At 36.8% G+C, this 11,614-nt stretch overlaps 1 protein-coding gene across 1 annotated transcript in view; it reads right to left on the reverse strand.

Moving 5' to 3' along the window:
• RGS20 (regulator of G-protein signaling 20) overlaps window positions 1-9,978 on the reverse strand; it is a 99,263-nt gene extending 89,285 nt beyond the window's left edge. The window contains 1 exon segment of the mRNA XM_012722815.1: window positions 9,814-9,978. Coding sequence (XP_012578269.1) covers window positions 9,814-9,978 — 165 coding nt within the window.
• Between the last annotated feature and the right edge of the window lie 1,636 nt (window positions 9,979-11,614).

Raw genomic sequence — 11,614 nt, forward strand, 5'->3', positions numbered from 1 at the left:
TCTTCTCCCCACGCTGTGTCTGGTGATTCCTTTCACTTCCTGTACTTCTGACCTATACCCCAGCTCTTATATACATACATAAAATAAATCTTTAAAAAAAAAAACCAGTTTGGTCCCTGATGATAAATGGCCTACCTTTGTTCTAAAGAACAGCTGACTGTTTAAAACAAAAATAGTAGCAATTTATTATGTGTTTATAGCATATGTAAGAGTAAAAAATTTGACAGTAATAGTACACCATGAGAGAGAGGAATTGGGAATAAATTACCATAATACTTTCACAATACACATAAATTGTCTAATATTTGAAAGTCACATTAGATTAATTAAATATGTACATTTTAAACTTTTAGATAGTCACTAAAATTTTTTAAATGGAGTATATATAATAAACCTATTGAGAAGCAATAAAATGAAATTTTAAAAATCCTCAGCACAGAAGTTAAAGAAAGATGAGGAAAGGAACAAAGAGTAGATGGAACAAATGGAAAACAGCTAGCAAGAGAAAAGAAAAGATAATAATATCTTTTCATAATAAGGATGATATAGCCTGTATCCAGGAAATTGTTTGAGAATTCCAAGACACTTCAAAGAATTGGTGGCTTATCAGTGCTTTTCCTACTGTACGCTGAGCCTGTTGGGAGTGTTAACATGCATGAAGTCATGCAGACCCATCAGTTTGAGAGTTACTATCATTCATTTGTATATTCAGAAACTCAAGGTTTACATTCTTAAGAACAAGAGTAAATTCAGACTAAGTTAGAAACTTCACAATACAATACATCTTTTAACCCATTTCATTCAGAAAAGCCTCAAAAAAGCAAAGAAACCCATTAAAATACTATTTATTTTGCTTACAGCAGTCTGGTGGTGAAGTTGGTTTCTGGAAGTAAAATCTAGTGCAGAAAACTTAAGTCTTTAATGAAAAATCCCGAAAGACAGTTACTTAAATATTAAAAAGTTGGCAAGTAAGACCAAAACTTGTATTTTAAAGTTTTTATCTAAAAATTTGAAGGCTAGATCTGAAGTGCTTCTTCTTCATGCACTGTTATTTTTAGAATAGAAAAATCTTCACCTCTAGTATGGAAAATGAAGATGCTCATACTATTTGTTAATCACCAAACACCTGGATTTTACTTGATAATCCCACTGGAGGAGGAAAGAGTCAGATTTTCCCAGATGCCTCACTTTATGGTAATTAATGAATAACATAATTACTAACTGAACTCTTTACCTTCAGAAGATTGACTTTTTCAAGCCAATTGAAAACCAAAGATATACATTAAACATTCTTTTATGCATGTCTATGTAAACCAAAAGTATCAGAAGACAAAGCATTTTTTAAAAAGATTTATTTATTTGTGCATACAGGCATATCGATGAGGTACACTGCTGAGGGGAGCAGTGGGCGGGTCAGGAGAGGTCTGCCACTCCATGTGGATCTCCTCCAGGGCAGGCGGGGATCGAGCTCATGCGGAAGTGGCTTTAGCTTCTTAGTGCAGTGCTTTAACCCGCTGTGCCACCAGGGAGGGCCCAATTAAAGCATTTAAAAAAAAGATTTATTTATTTATGCATACAGAGCTGGGGTATAGGCCCCAGGCGCATGGGTGGTGAGAGGAGTTTACTGCAGCATGAGTTAGCTCCCTTGATGTATAGATGTTTTATAGGCTACCTACATAGATGTGTTGTAGGTTACATACATAATTGGTGCCTGTAAATTTGTTCAAGGTAAAATAAATATACATATATTTTCATAAAAATATCCCTTATGGGCTCTCCCTCGTGGTGCAACGGGGTTAAAGCACTACATTATGAAGCTCTCAGAAGCCACTGCAGCACAGGTTCAATTCCCTGCCTGGAAGCTGACCCACATGGCGTGGCAGACCTCTCCTGCTTCTCCCCTCAGCAGTGTACTTTGTCAATATGCCTGTTCTGCTCCCCACTCTGTCTCTGGTAATCCTCTCACCTCCCATACCTCTGGCCTGTACCCAAGTTCTGTATGCATAATAATAAATCTTTAAAAAATTGAAAATACATCACTTATTTCTTAAAGCTCATGAAAATTGTATGTGGAATTTGGTGTTTGCTTTTACCATTCCCATTTCCATTGATCAGTTTCATTTATTGTTTTGAGTAAGATTAGTTGAATTATCTTAGATAATATCTCAAGTTGAGATATTCCAAATTAACTACATAGTCAAAATTCCTGGATGATAACAATAACATTTATGATAAATGGAAACAGTTTTTAAATTTTATTTTTTCTCCTAAAGACAAATAGATTGCTCTGGGTTGTAGATAAAGATTGAGTTTGTGAAAACTTTTTTCACTGTACTAAAGACCACACCCATGGGCTTCATTATAGTTCCCATCAAAGGAAGATAATGCATGAATACATATATGACTCACAGAGGACTTACATTCAGAGTCCAGAGCCTGTGAGTCATAGCACCTTTGGGTTAAAGACAGCTGTTCTCCCTTTGAGCTCTGGGAACCACATATTACAGGTACTGGAGGACTGTCAATTAACATGTACATGCTAACTTTGGAAAGTGCAATTGAGACAGCCTAGGTAAAAGAAATTATGAATTGGTAGGATAAGAGTTGCTGCAAGTTCTGTTTGAATAGGTTGACCAAATAATGAACTGGTGGATCTCAACATCCTAGCTCAAGAATTCGGCCTACCATAAGGTGCCATGTTAGATAAAAACCATTAGGCCCTGACAAATGATTATTTCACAATTTCCCAGAAGAAGTAGGCCAAGAAGCCAGATGCGCAGCTTGAATGCAACTTGGCTGTGCATGCCTGGGCGAAGCTAAACTAAGAACAAGCTACAGCACTGCTCTCCTCAGCTTCACCTTGTGGATCTAACTTTAAATATCTCTTCCCCACTCCCCTGGGCAGAACCAGGGTAAATTTCCTTTCCTGCACTGGTTTCCTGACTCATGAGTCTCTAATGAACTCTAGTTCAACATGCCTGGCTCTTTTCAGCCAATACTTCCTCTAGAGAGCAAAGGACCCACTCTTAGGGTTGGGGCTGACCATGTAATCATGACAGACTTACAAATCAGCCTTTTCTCAAAGGAGGTTGTGATATCTTAAATATTAAATTAATTACTACAGGATTCATTTCAAGGGAACTTTATTCTTCCCACTAAATTATTTCACAAGTAGAGGCAGAATAATTTTGTTTTATGAGTACATCATTGTTAAGATACTGGATATTACAAGCATAATTCCTTTTTTCTAAGATATTTTTCCTATCTTTTTATGAAAAGTGTTTCTTGAGGGAACATTGGTTTAGAGGTTCATAGCTCTTCAAAACATGCTATTATATAATGTCCACTACCAATGGTCCAATAATCCCCTGTCATGGTTCACTGAGATCCTTACCTTCTGGTCACAATTTCCCCAATCTCCCCTTTGGTAGCATTAGTTCTATTGTCAGATTTCAAGGGTTTTCTTTGGTTTATTTAAATCTGTTCCTTTGCTTTGTTTCCTTATATACCACATATGTGTGAAATCATCTGGTGTTTGACTTTAATCTGACTTATTTTGTTTAGCATAATCCTCCAGTTTCATATTACAAATGACAAAATTTTATCTTTTTATTAATAAATGAGTAGTGTTCCATTGTGTAAATATACCACAGCTTTATCTTCTCATCTGAGTTTGGGTACTGAGGCTGTCTTCACTTCGTCTGTTGTAAATAGTGTTGCAATAAACATAGGAGGGCATATATCAATTCAAATTAGTGTTTTTATATTCCTCAGATAGATACCGGGGAGTGGAACTGCTGGAGTTTATGGTAGATATATTTTTAGTATTTTGGGAAACCTCACACTAATTTCCATAGAGGCTTGACAAGTCTACATTATAACTAATAGCATGCCAAGGTTGTTTTTATTCCACATCCTCAACAACACTTGTTATTTCTTTTCTCTTTTTTTCTTGGTATGGCTCCTTCTCACAGGCATAGGAGGTTTTACTTGTGATTTGATTTACATTTTCCTCCCAATAAATGATGATGAACATTTTAAATGTGTTTTTTGGTTATTTCTCTCTTTGGCTAAATGTCTGTTAAACTCTTCTGTCCAATTTTTGAAAAGGCTATTTGTTTTCTTTTTTCAACTATGCATTTGTTATCTCTCTGGCTTCCATTTGGACATTTACCATACATTTTTTGTTTTTGTGTTTCTAATTTTGTTCATCCATTACTCTCCTAATTTAGTAAAAATCATTAGGACTGTTAGTCTGTAGTCTTCCAGTAGTTTGGTTAATTGAGTTGTGTTAGTAAGTTTTTCCAGGGTTTTGTCTTGATCCATCTATTGGAGTGAAGACATCTTCATCGTTATTCTGTTTGATATTCTGTGATTAGTTCCATGGACTCAGCTAGATTGCTTTCATTTTTAGTCTTGCTGTGACAATCTTGTATTAGAATTGTGGGTTAGGCTACATAGGTCAAGGGTTTTGATCTTTTATGTGTTTTCTGTTGTATTGCTTAACCCTCCTCACCAAAAAAGATGATTGAGACTTAAGAACCATTCTACGAGGTAAGGGCTGGAGGTATGAGGAGTATGGAGGTTGCTATAGTAGATTGGCAAGGTCATCAGCCTTCGTGGGTGCTGCAATTACTGGAACTGAGGGAGAGATCTGCAATCTTTTCTGCATGTCCAGACAGATGACCAGGGTTGCACTCCAAAAAACTTCAAATTGCAACTTCCCCTTCAGCTGCTCTCAGCAGGTTTTGCTCTCAGTGTCTTTCTCCTGAGGCTTAGGTATGACTAGAGCAGTTAGGTGAATGCAGCCTTGGGCTGGGGGGAGGCACCAAGGAAAGCTGCAGATTGTATATTTGTTAGGCTGTTCAGATGACTGTCAAGCCTAGACGGAGGAAGGGCTGGTGTTTCAAGGATTGCTAAGCTAGCCCTTAAAGTAAGAGGGGCCTGAAAATTCCCATGACTACTGACTCTTACTCACTTTCTGGTATCCAACTCAGTTCTTGGCATGGAACCATGTCATGTCTGACCATGTACAGCTGCCAATACAAACTTATCCAGAACCTTGGAGAAACTAAAAGTGTATATAAGCCCTGACTTCCTACAAATGGGTCTCAGCCTTGGGATGCAAATCCATTGAGCCAACTTGTGCAACAGTCCTGCTTCTTATTAGCTTTAGTGTCCTTTTGTGCCTCAACACCCCCAGGTGTGTGAACTCCATGCCCACTAAGAAGGCAGGGTTTTTTTTTTTTTTTTTTCAGAGGTGGTACTTGCCTCTCTGCAGTAGGGAGCCCTGGGAGTCCACTGGGGGAAGGGTGTGGGTGATTCTCCAAGTGCCCTGATTTTGTTCTGGTCAGGAGGACTTGTATGCTTTCCTACCATTTTTAGTGGTCTTTGTCTCACATCCTTTTGGAAATGCTGATCCTTCAGACCTTAGATTTCTTCCAAGAGCTATTGTTTTCTTACTCATGTTGATCTTTGTGTCAGTGTAAGAAAAGTGGACTCTATTTTGTTTTTAAAATAATCAACTTATAACAGATGCTTTAATAATTTCTAAAACTGAAGTAAGATTGACCTACAAAATTATTTTAGTTTCAGTGTGAAAATAATTAGTATATATTGTGAAATGACCACCACAATGAAACTATCATCTTTCCTTAACAACTTTCACAAGTACAATGCTATATTATTGATTACAGTCCTCATGCTGTGTGTAACATCTCCATTACTTAGTTATTTTTTAAGTATTTCTCCTTTCACTGTATAATGTCTCAACACAAGTGCTCATCTGTTCATGGGGTCACTTGTCTGGTCCCAGAGAACTCATAGGCATCTCTGCTCTAAGAGGGCTGTTGACATTGGAATGCCATGAATAATAATTTGTGGAAACAACTTTCTTGTTTAAATTGTGAGACATTTTTACTGATAAAGAATGCATAAATGCATATGCCCATATATATCTATATTGATGGATGGACAAGTAGTCAGGTAGATAATTTGATTGTTTGGTACTGTGATTATAATGTTTTCTATCACCTGTTTACAACTTAGGAAGAGTGATTGGTCTAGGGTATACCCTGTCTCTCATTTGCACTCCCTACATTGCAGGATGTGGGTCTGCTAGACTTTAAATGGCCTGCTCTCTCTTGATTTTGGTTATATGCAGTTCTGCATTCAAATACAAGATCAGTTTAGATTGGTCAATTAGTTCTAAGTTTCCTTTCAAATTAATAGGAGTAAGATGCTTGAAAGGGCCTGCAACAATGGGTAAGCATCACGAGGTACAACCGGGAATGCCTGGGAGACCATTGACTGATGCACAACTCTGCCCAGTTCCATTAAGACTGGAATCCTGGATCTTGGATATAGTTTCTATCTCAATACTAAGTCATCAAGCAGATGAAAAAAATACCTTGTCAGCAAACTTACTTTCCCCTGGAAACCATAGAAACATAATGTACATTTGACCTTTTTCTTTGTTCTCCTACTCCATGTAATGGATGCTTATTCTATAAATCCAAAAGCCAGGATCTTGCTCTTTTGGTGGCATACTGCACTGTGCAGCTTGTATGGCTCACTGTGATGTCAGTGCAGTAGGAGGAAAGGAAACAGAAGTCATGATGGAAAAAAATTCTGATGTATGAGTGTGTGGTATGATTAATTTATTTTGTAGTAAACTAGTGACCCATATTAGAGTATTTTGTGCAGAATGCTCAGAGAAACCACAGTGAAACGGATTGATTTCAAGTCACATTCTAGATACTTGTGGAGGCTATCAAGGTGGTAGTAAAACCAGAATCAGAAAAACCTAGATTTAAATTACCTAGGTGATTGACTTCACCCTTACAAACCAATTGTATTTCTAAACTTGTCTTCTCATATCTAAAATAGATCTAACTTTAATGCTTAATGAAGTTGGTTAAGGTTCCAAAAGGAAAAAACAATTGGAAGAACTATAACGATAAATTTGGGAAACACTGTGTTGCCATCATCACATATGGTGCTGACTTTGAAGGGGTTTTGTTTTTAACTATTTATTTGAAAATAATTATAGATTCACAGGAAGTTAATTAAAATGTACAACGTTGTTCCATACACTTTTCACTCAGTTATTTTCCCATGTAGAATTGTGTACATAGCACAATATCAAAGCCAGGAAACCGACATTGATGCAATCCACAAAATCATTAGGGTTTCACAGGTTATACAGACATTCATATGTGTTTGTGTCTGTGTGTAGTTTTTTTTTTTTTTTTTAAAGATTTATTTATTTGTACATACAGAACTGGGGTACAGGCCAGAGGCTCAGGGGCGGTGAGAGGATTCACCAGAGACAGAGTGGGGAGCAGAACAGGAGATCGATGAAGTACACTGCTGAGGGGAGCAGCGGGCGGGTCAGGAGAGGTCTGCCACGCCATGTGGTCACCTCCGGGGCAGGCGGGAATCGAACTCATGGAAGTGGCCTCAGATTCTCAGTGCTGTGCTTTAACCCGCTGCACCACCAGGGAGGGCCACATCTTCAGTTTTTTAATGAAACTGCCAAATTGTTCTGTGCACTGGCTGTACCATTTGGATTTTCTATCAGCGATGTCTGAGTGATTCAGTTTCTCTACATTTTTGCTAGCATTTTGGTGTCATTATTTTTCCTTTTAGCCATTCTGATAAACATTCATTCAGAGGTATCTTTAATTAAAAAGGTTTATAATGGGGGTCTCCCTGGTGGCTCAGGTGTTAAAGTCTCAGCACTATCAAAACTATTGCTCTTGGCCGCTGCTGCCCCTCTCCTCTGGCCTATAGCCCAGCTCTTGTTTGCATAAATAAGTAAAAATAAATCTTTTTTGAAAAAGGTTCATAATGGCTAATGTTGCTGGTGATCCTTTGCTGTGCTTATTTGCCATGTATGTATGCTCTTCAGTGAAATATCTATTTATATCTTTAGGTTATATTTTAGTTATATTTTTAATTCTTGAGTTTTACAGTTCTTTATATACTCTAGATACAAAGTCTTTGTCAGATATGGGCTTTGGTAATATTTTATCAGAGTTGGTAGCTTGTGTTTTCATCCTCTTCAATAGGGTTTGGTCGAGCAAAAGTTTTTAATTTTTGATAAAATTTAATTTAGTTTTACTTTATGGATTATGCTTTTGATGTTTCTTTGCCTACTCTTAGATCATAGACATTTCCTGTTTTTGCTTTTCTAAATGTTCTGTAGTTTTACATAGAGTTGCACATTAAAATTTGTATGAACCATTTGGGTTTTAGTTTTGTATAATGTATTAAACTGAGGTTGAGGATTTTTGGAGGATTTATAATTAGTGCTAGACATATAATAACATATGTCTTGTTTAAACCATGAAAAAAAAATCTAGATATATTTTATAACAGTCTCTCTATTTCTATATGTTTATAAACATTATTTCACATTTACCCTAAACTTCACGTCTTTCATTCTTTCCTCAGCTTTTCTCAGTTGTTTTACTTGATGTAAAAAAGGCAAAACTGAGTGGAGAATCTAGTAGTGCCCGAGGGCCTACCTTTATCTCCAGCTACAAAGACAGCCACTTGTTTTCTTAGGTTAATCAGGTCAGGATAGCAGCTTGGATTACCCAGGACTAGGAGTGATACAATGGGAAGGTGTTCAGCTGTTGTTTAAATATATTCCAATTCATTTGCTGAAATTCTGCTTAATGCATACCTCTTACGAAAGTTACAACTTTCACAATTCATATGTGTGTGTGCACATATATTAAAAGCACATGCATATATACTTAGACACACCTTAGCTTAAATATAGTATGTTTCTGTTGTTGCTCTGTTTCCTCAGAGAACCTTCCAAATTCTAGCTTTTAGAGATCTCTTTTTCATGTGTTTCCTATATGTAAATGGTTATTGCTAAAAGAATCCTTGCTATTGATATCCCGTTTCATTGTAATTTCTTAAAGAGCCTGTGCTTAGAAGATATAGTGGGGGTGGAAATTCATAGTTTATTCATATATGTCTGAAACACAAAAGCAAAAATCTTTTCCACAGAAAAAGATTCCTCATGACTTTTTTAAACAAACTTTTCCCCTCTTGTGTCAATTGGTTAAAATTTGGAAAAGGACAAATCCAGAGAATTAAACAGAATCTGAAAACAAATAGTGATTATTTTCAAGCTATAGACCATGGCATAGGGATAGATGAATTTTCTAGTATTAAATTATTTGGGTGGGTTTGCTTTCCAAATCTTGCAGCATTAAATTCTGAGTTCTTGCTTATTATTTGTTAAACATTATCATAGGCCCATCGCTCTCCACACAAATAACCTTTTAAGAAATATTTCTATTAATAGCTAAGAGGATTTACAGCCTTAAAATCTGCCTTCCACAAAAAAACACACAACACTGAGTAAGAGGACTATTATTCTTCAGTGAATTGTATGTAGTAATAGAAATTCACTATTTAAGTATGAATTTTGTTCCTGTACTAGCTTATCATTTTTTTTTTACTAGCTGTGTTTACTATTTAGTATGTGATCTTTAAGTGAGGAAAAAAATCTGAGAGTTAATATTAATAACTATGAAAATCTGTCTGTTGATTTTCTGCTTTTTAAAATATTAGCTATTGAAGCAAACAAACAAAAATAAGTAATTTGTCTTGGTACAGGGAAGCTGTTCAGTTTGAAGAAAATTGGTCTTTATGATCAGAGTTCTAGTCTTTTTTTAGAATTGATTTGAAAACATTTTTGATAAATTGTCAATAAGATAAATTAAGCAAAAGCTGATTTTGTATTCTTTCTGGATAAACATTTTGTCAAGAATTGTGAGATTGTCTTACCTTAATATTAAACACAGCTTTGGAGCCTCCTTCATTCTTTGTGGTTTGGTCAAGATCTGCATTATATTCCTCAGTCCTGGACAGGATCATAAACTGTTTCCACTTAGTTGAACTGAGGATATATTTTTGGAGATATTCTTGGTTTTCTTGGGAAAGCCTGAGCATGTTTTTATAATAAAGGCTTTGAATGAGTCCTGTAGACTGATTTAAACGCTAGTCCAGGCTGCACGCTGTATCTGTTTGGCTGATGCTGGGCTGTCTCTCAGTTGGCAGGGGCCTTCCTGAAAAAAAAAATGACACTAATTTCAAGCCAAAGGATAAACTTTTTTTGGAGCAGCAGTTTAACCACAGATCTTTAGTGTTCTCTTCCAGGTAGAGCCTCTTATCGAAATGTGGAAGTATGTTATGACTGCGCTCTACAGGTAGCAATGCGCTGCTAATTAAAATTTAGTTCATCAAAACTGAAAAAATGGGGCCCTCTTTGGTGGCGCATCAGGTTAGGACACAGCACTGCAAACTAGCAGCAGCCCTTTCAGTGCGAGTTTGATCCCTGGTCCCGGAGGTGGTCCACATGCACAGCAGACCTCTCCTGACCTGCCTGCTGCTCCCAGTACTTCGTTGATCTGCCTGTTCTGCTCCCCACACTGTCTCTGGTGAATCCTGTCACCGCCCCTGCACCTCTGGCCTATACCCCTGTTCTGTATGCATAAATCAATAAATCTTTAAAAAAAAAAAACAACTGAAAAAATGATGGCTCAAGTGATATACAACTTAGTAGGTATTGATAAAGGATAAACTTGCCAAAATTCATCATTGTGTGTTATAGTTGCAGTTCAGAGGGTGAATTCTTTATGCAGATTATATGAATTCTTACACTAGCACTCAACAAATAGTGGGTTATGCAAATGAGAGGCAGATGGTCTGTTTAATCTATCTAGATTCCTTGAAAGATAATTTTAGTACATGTCAGCTTTGTAGCTAGAAGCTTGTGCTAAAATCAAGCCCAAATTTAACTATGAAGATTATTATACTTTTATTATTTTACTTTTTATTTATTAAAATGATTTTATGTGATAACTAGTCATCTAATAAGTAGGACAAAAATTAGTTTCTAACATTAGACTTAATGTTGTACAGTACTTTACAAATACAGCATTATTTTGTAGAAAGCACAAGGGTAAAACAATACCTTCCTCTCACAAGGTGACTGATGTCCCAGATGCCATTGCTGGGTTTAGGAGTGTGTATTACCATAGACTATGAACTGGAATAGTTTCCTTTTGTAAAATGATCCCAACCACCCAAAACTAATCTATAAATCAATGTAAAAAAAAGCAATTCCTATCAATATCCGAGTTCCCATGTTTTTTTTTTTCTTTTTTTAAGATTTATTTATTTATTCATACAGAACTGGGGTACAGGCCAGAGATGCGGAGGGTGAGAGGATTCACCAGAGACAGAGTGTGGTACAGAACAGGCAGATCGACGAAGTACACTGCTGAGGGGAGCAGCGGGCGGGTCAGGAGGGGTCTGCCTCGCCATGTGGTCACCTCCGGGGCAGGCGGGGATCGAACTCATGCGGAAGTGGCTTAAGCTTCTTTGTGCTGTGCTTTAGCCCACTGCACCACCAGGGAGGGCCCAGTTCCCATGTTTTTCTGTAGGAATTAGTAAGTTGATTCCAAAATTCATAAGGAGTTATAAAGAATCAATCACATCTTTAGAAAGAGGAACAAATTAGGTAATTCATGTTGCTCAATTTTAAAACTTAATAGGCAGCTACAATAACTAAGATTGTGTGATG

Source organism: Condylura cristata, unplaced genomic scaffold, assembly GCF_000260355.1.
Source record: "Condylura cristata isolate star-nosed mole 26May11 unplaced genomic scaffold, ConCri1.0 scaffold00009, whole genome shotgun sequence".
Taxonomy (NCBI): Eukaryota; Metazoa; Chordata; class Mammalia; order Eulipotyphla; family Talpidae; genus Condylura; species Condylura cristata.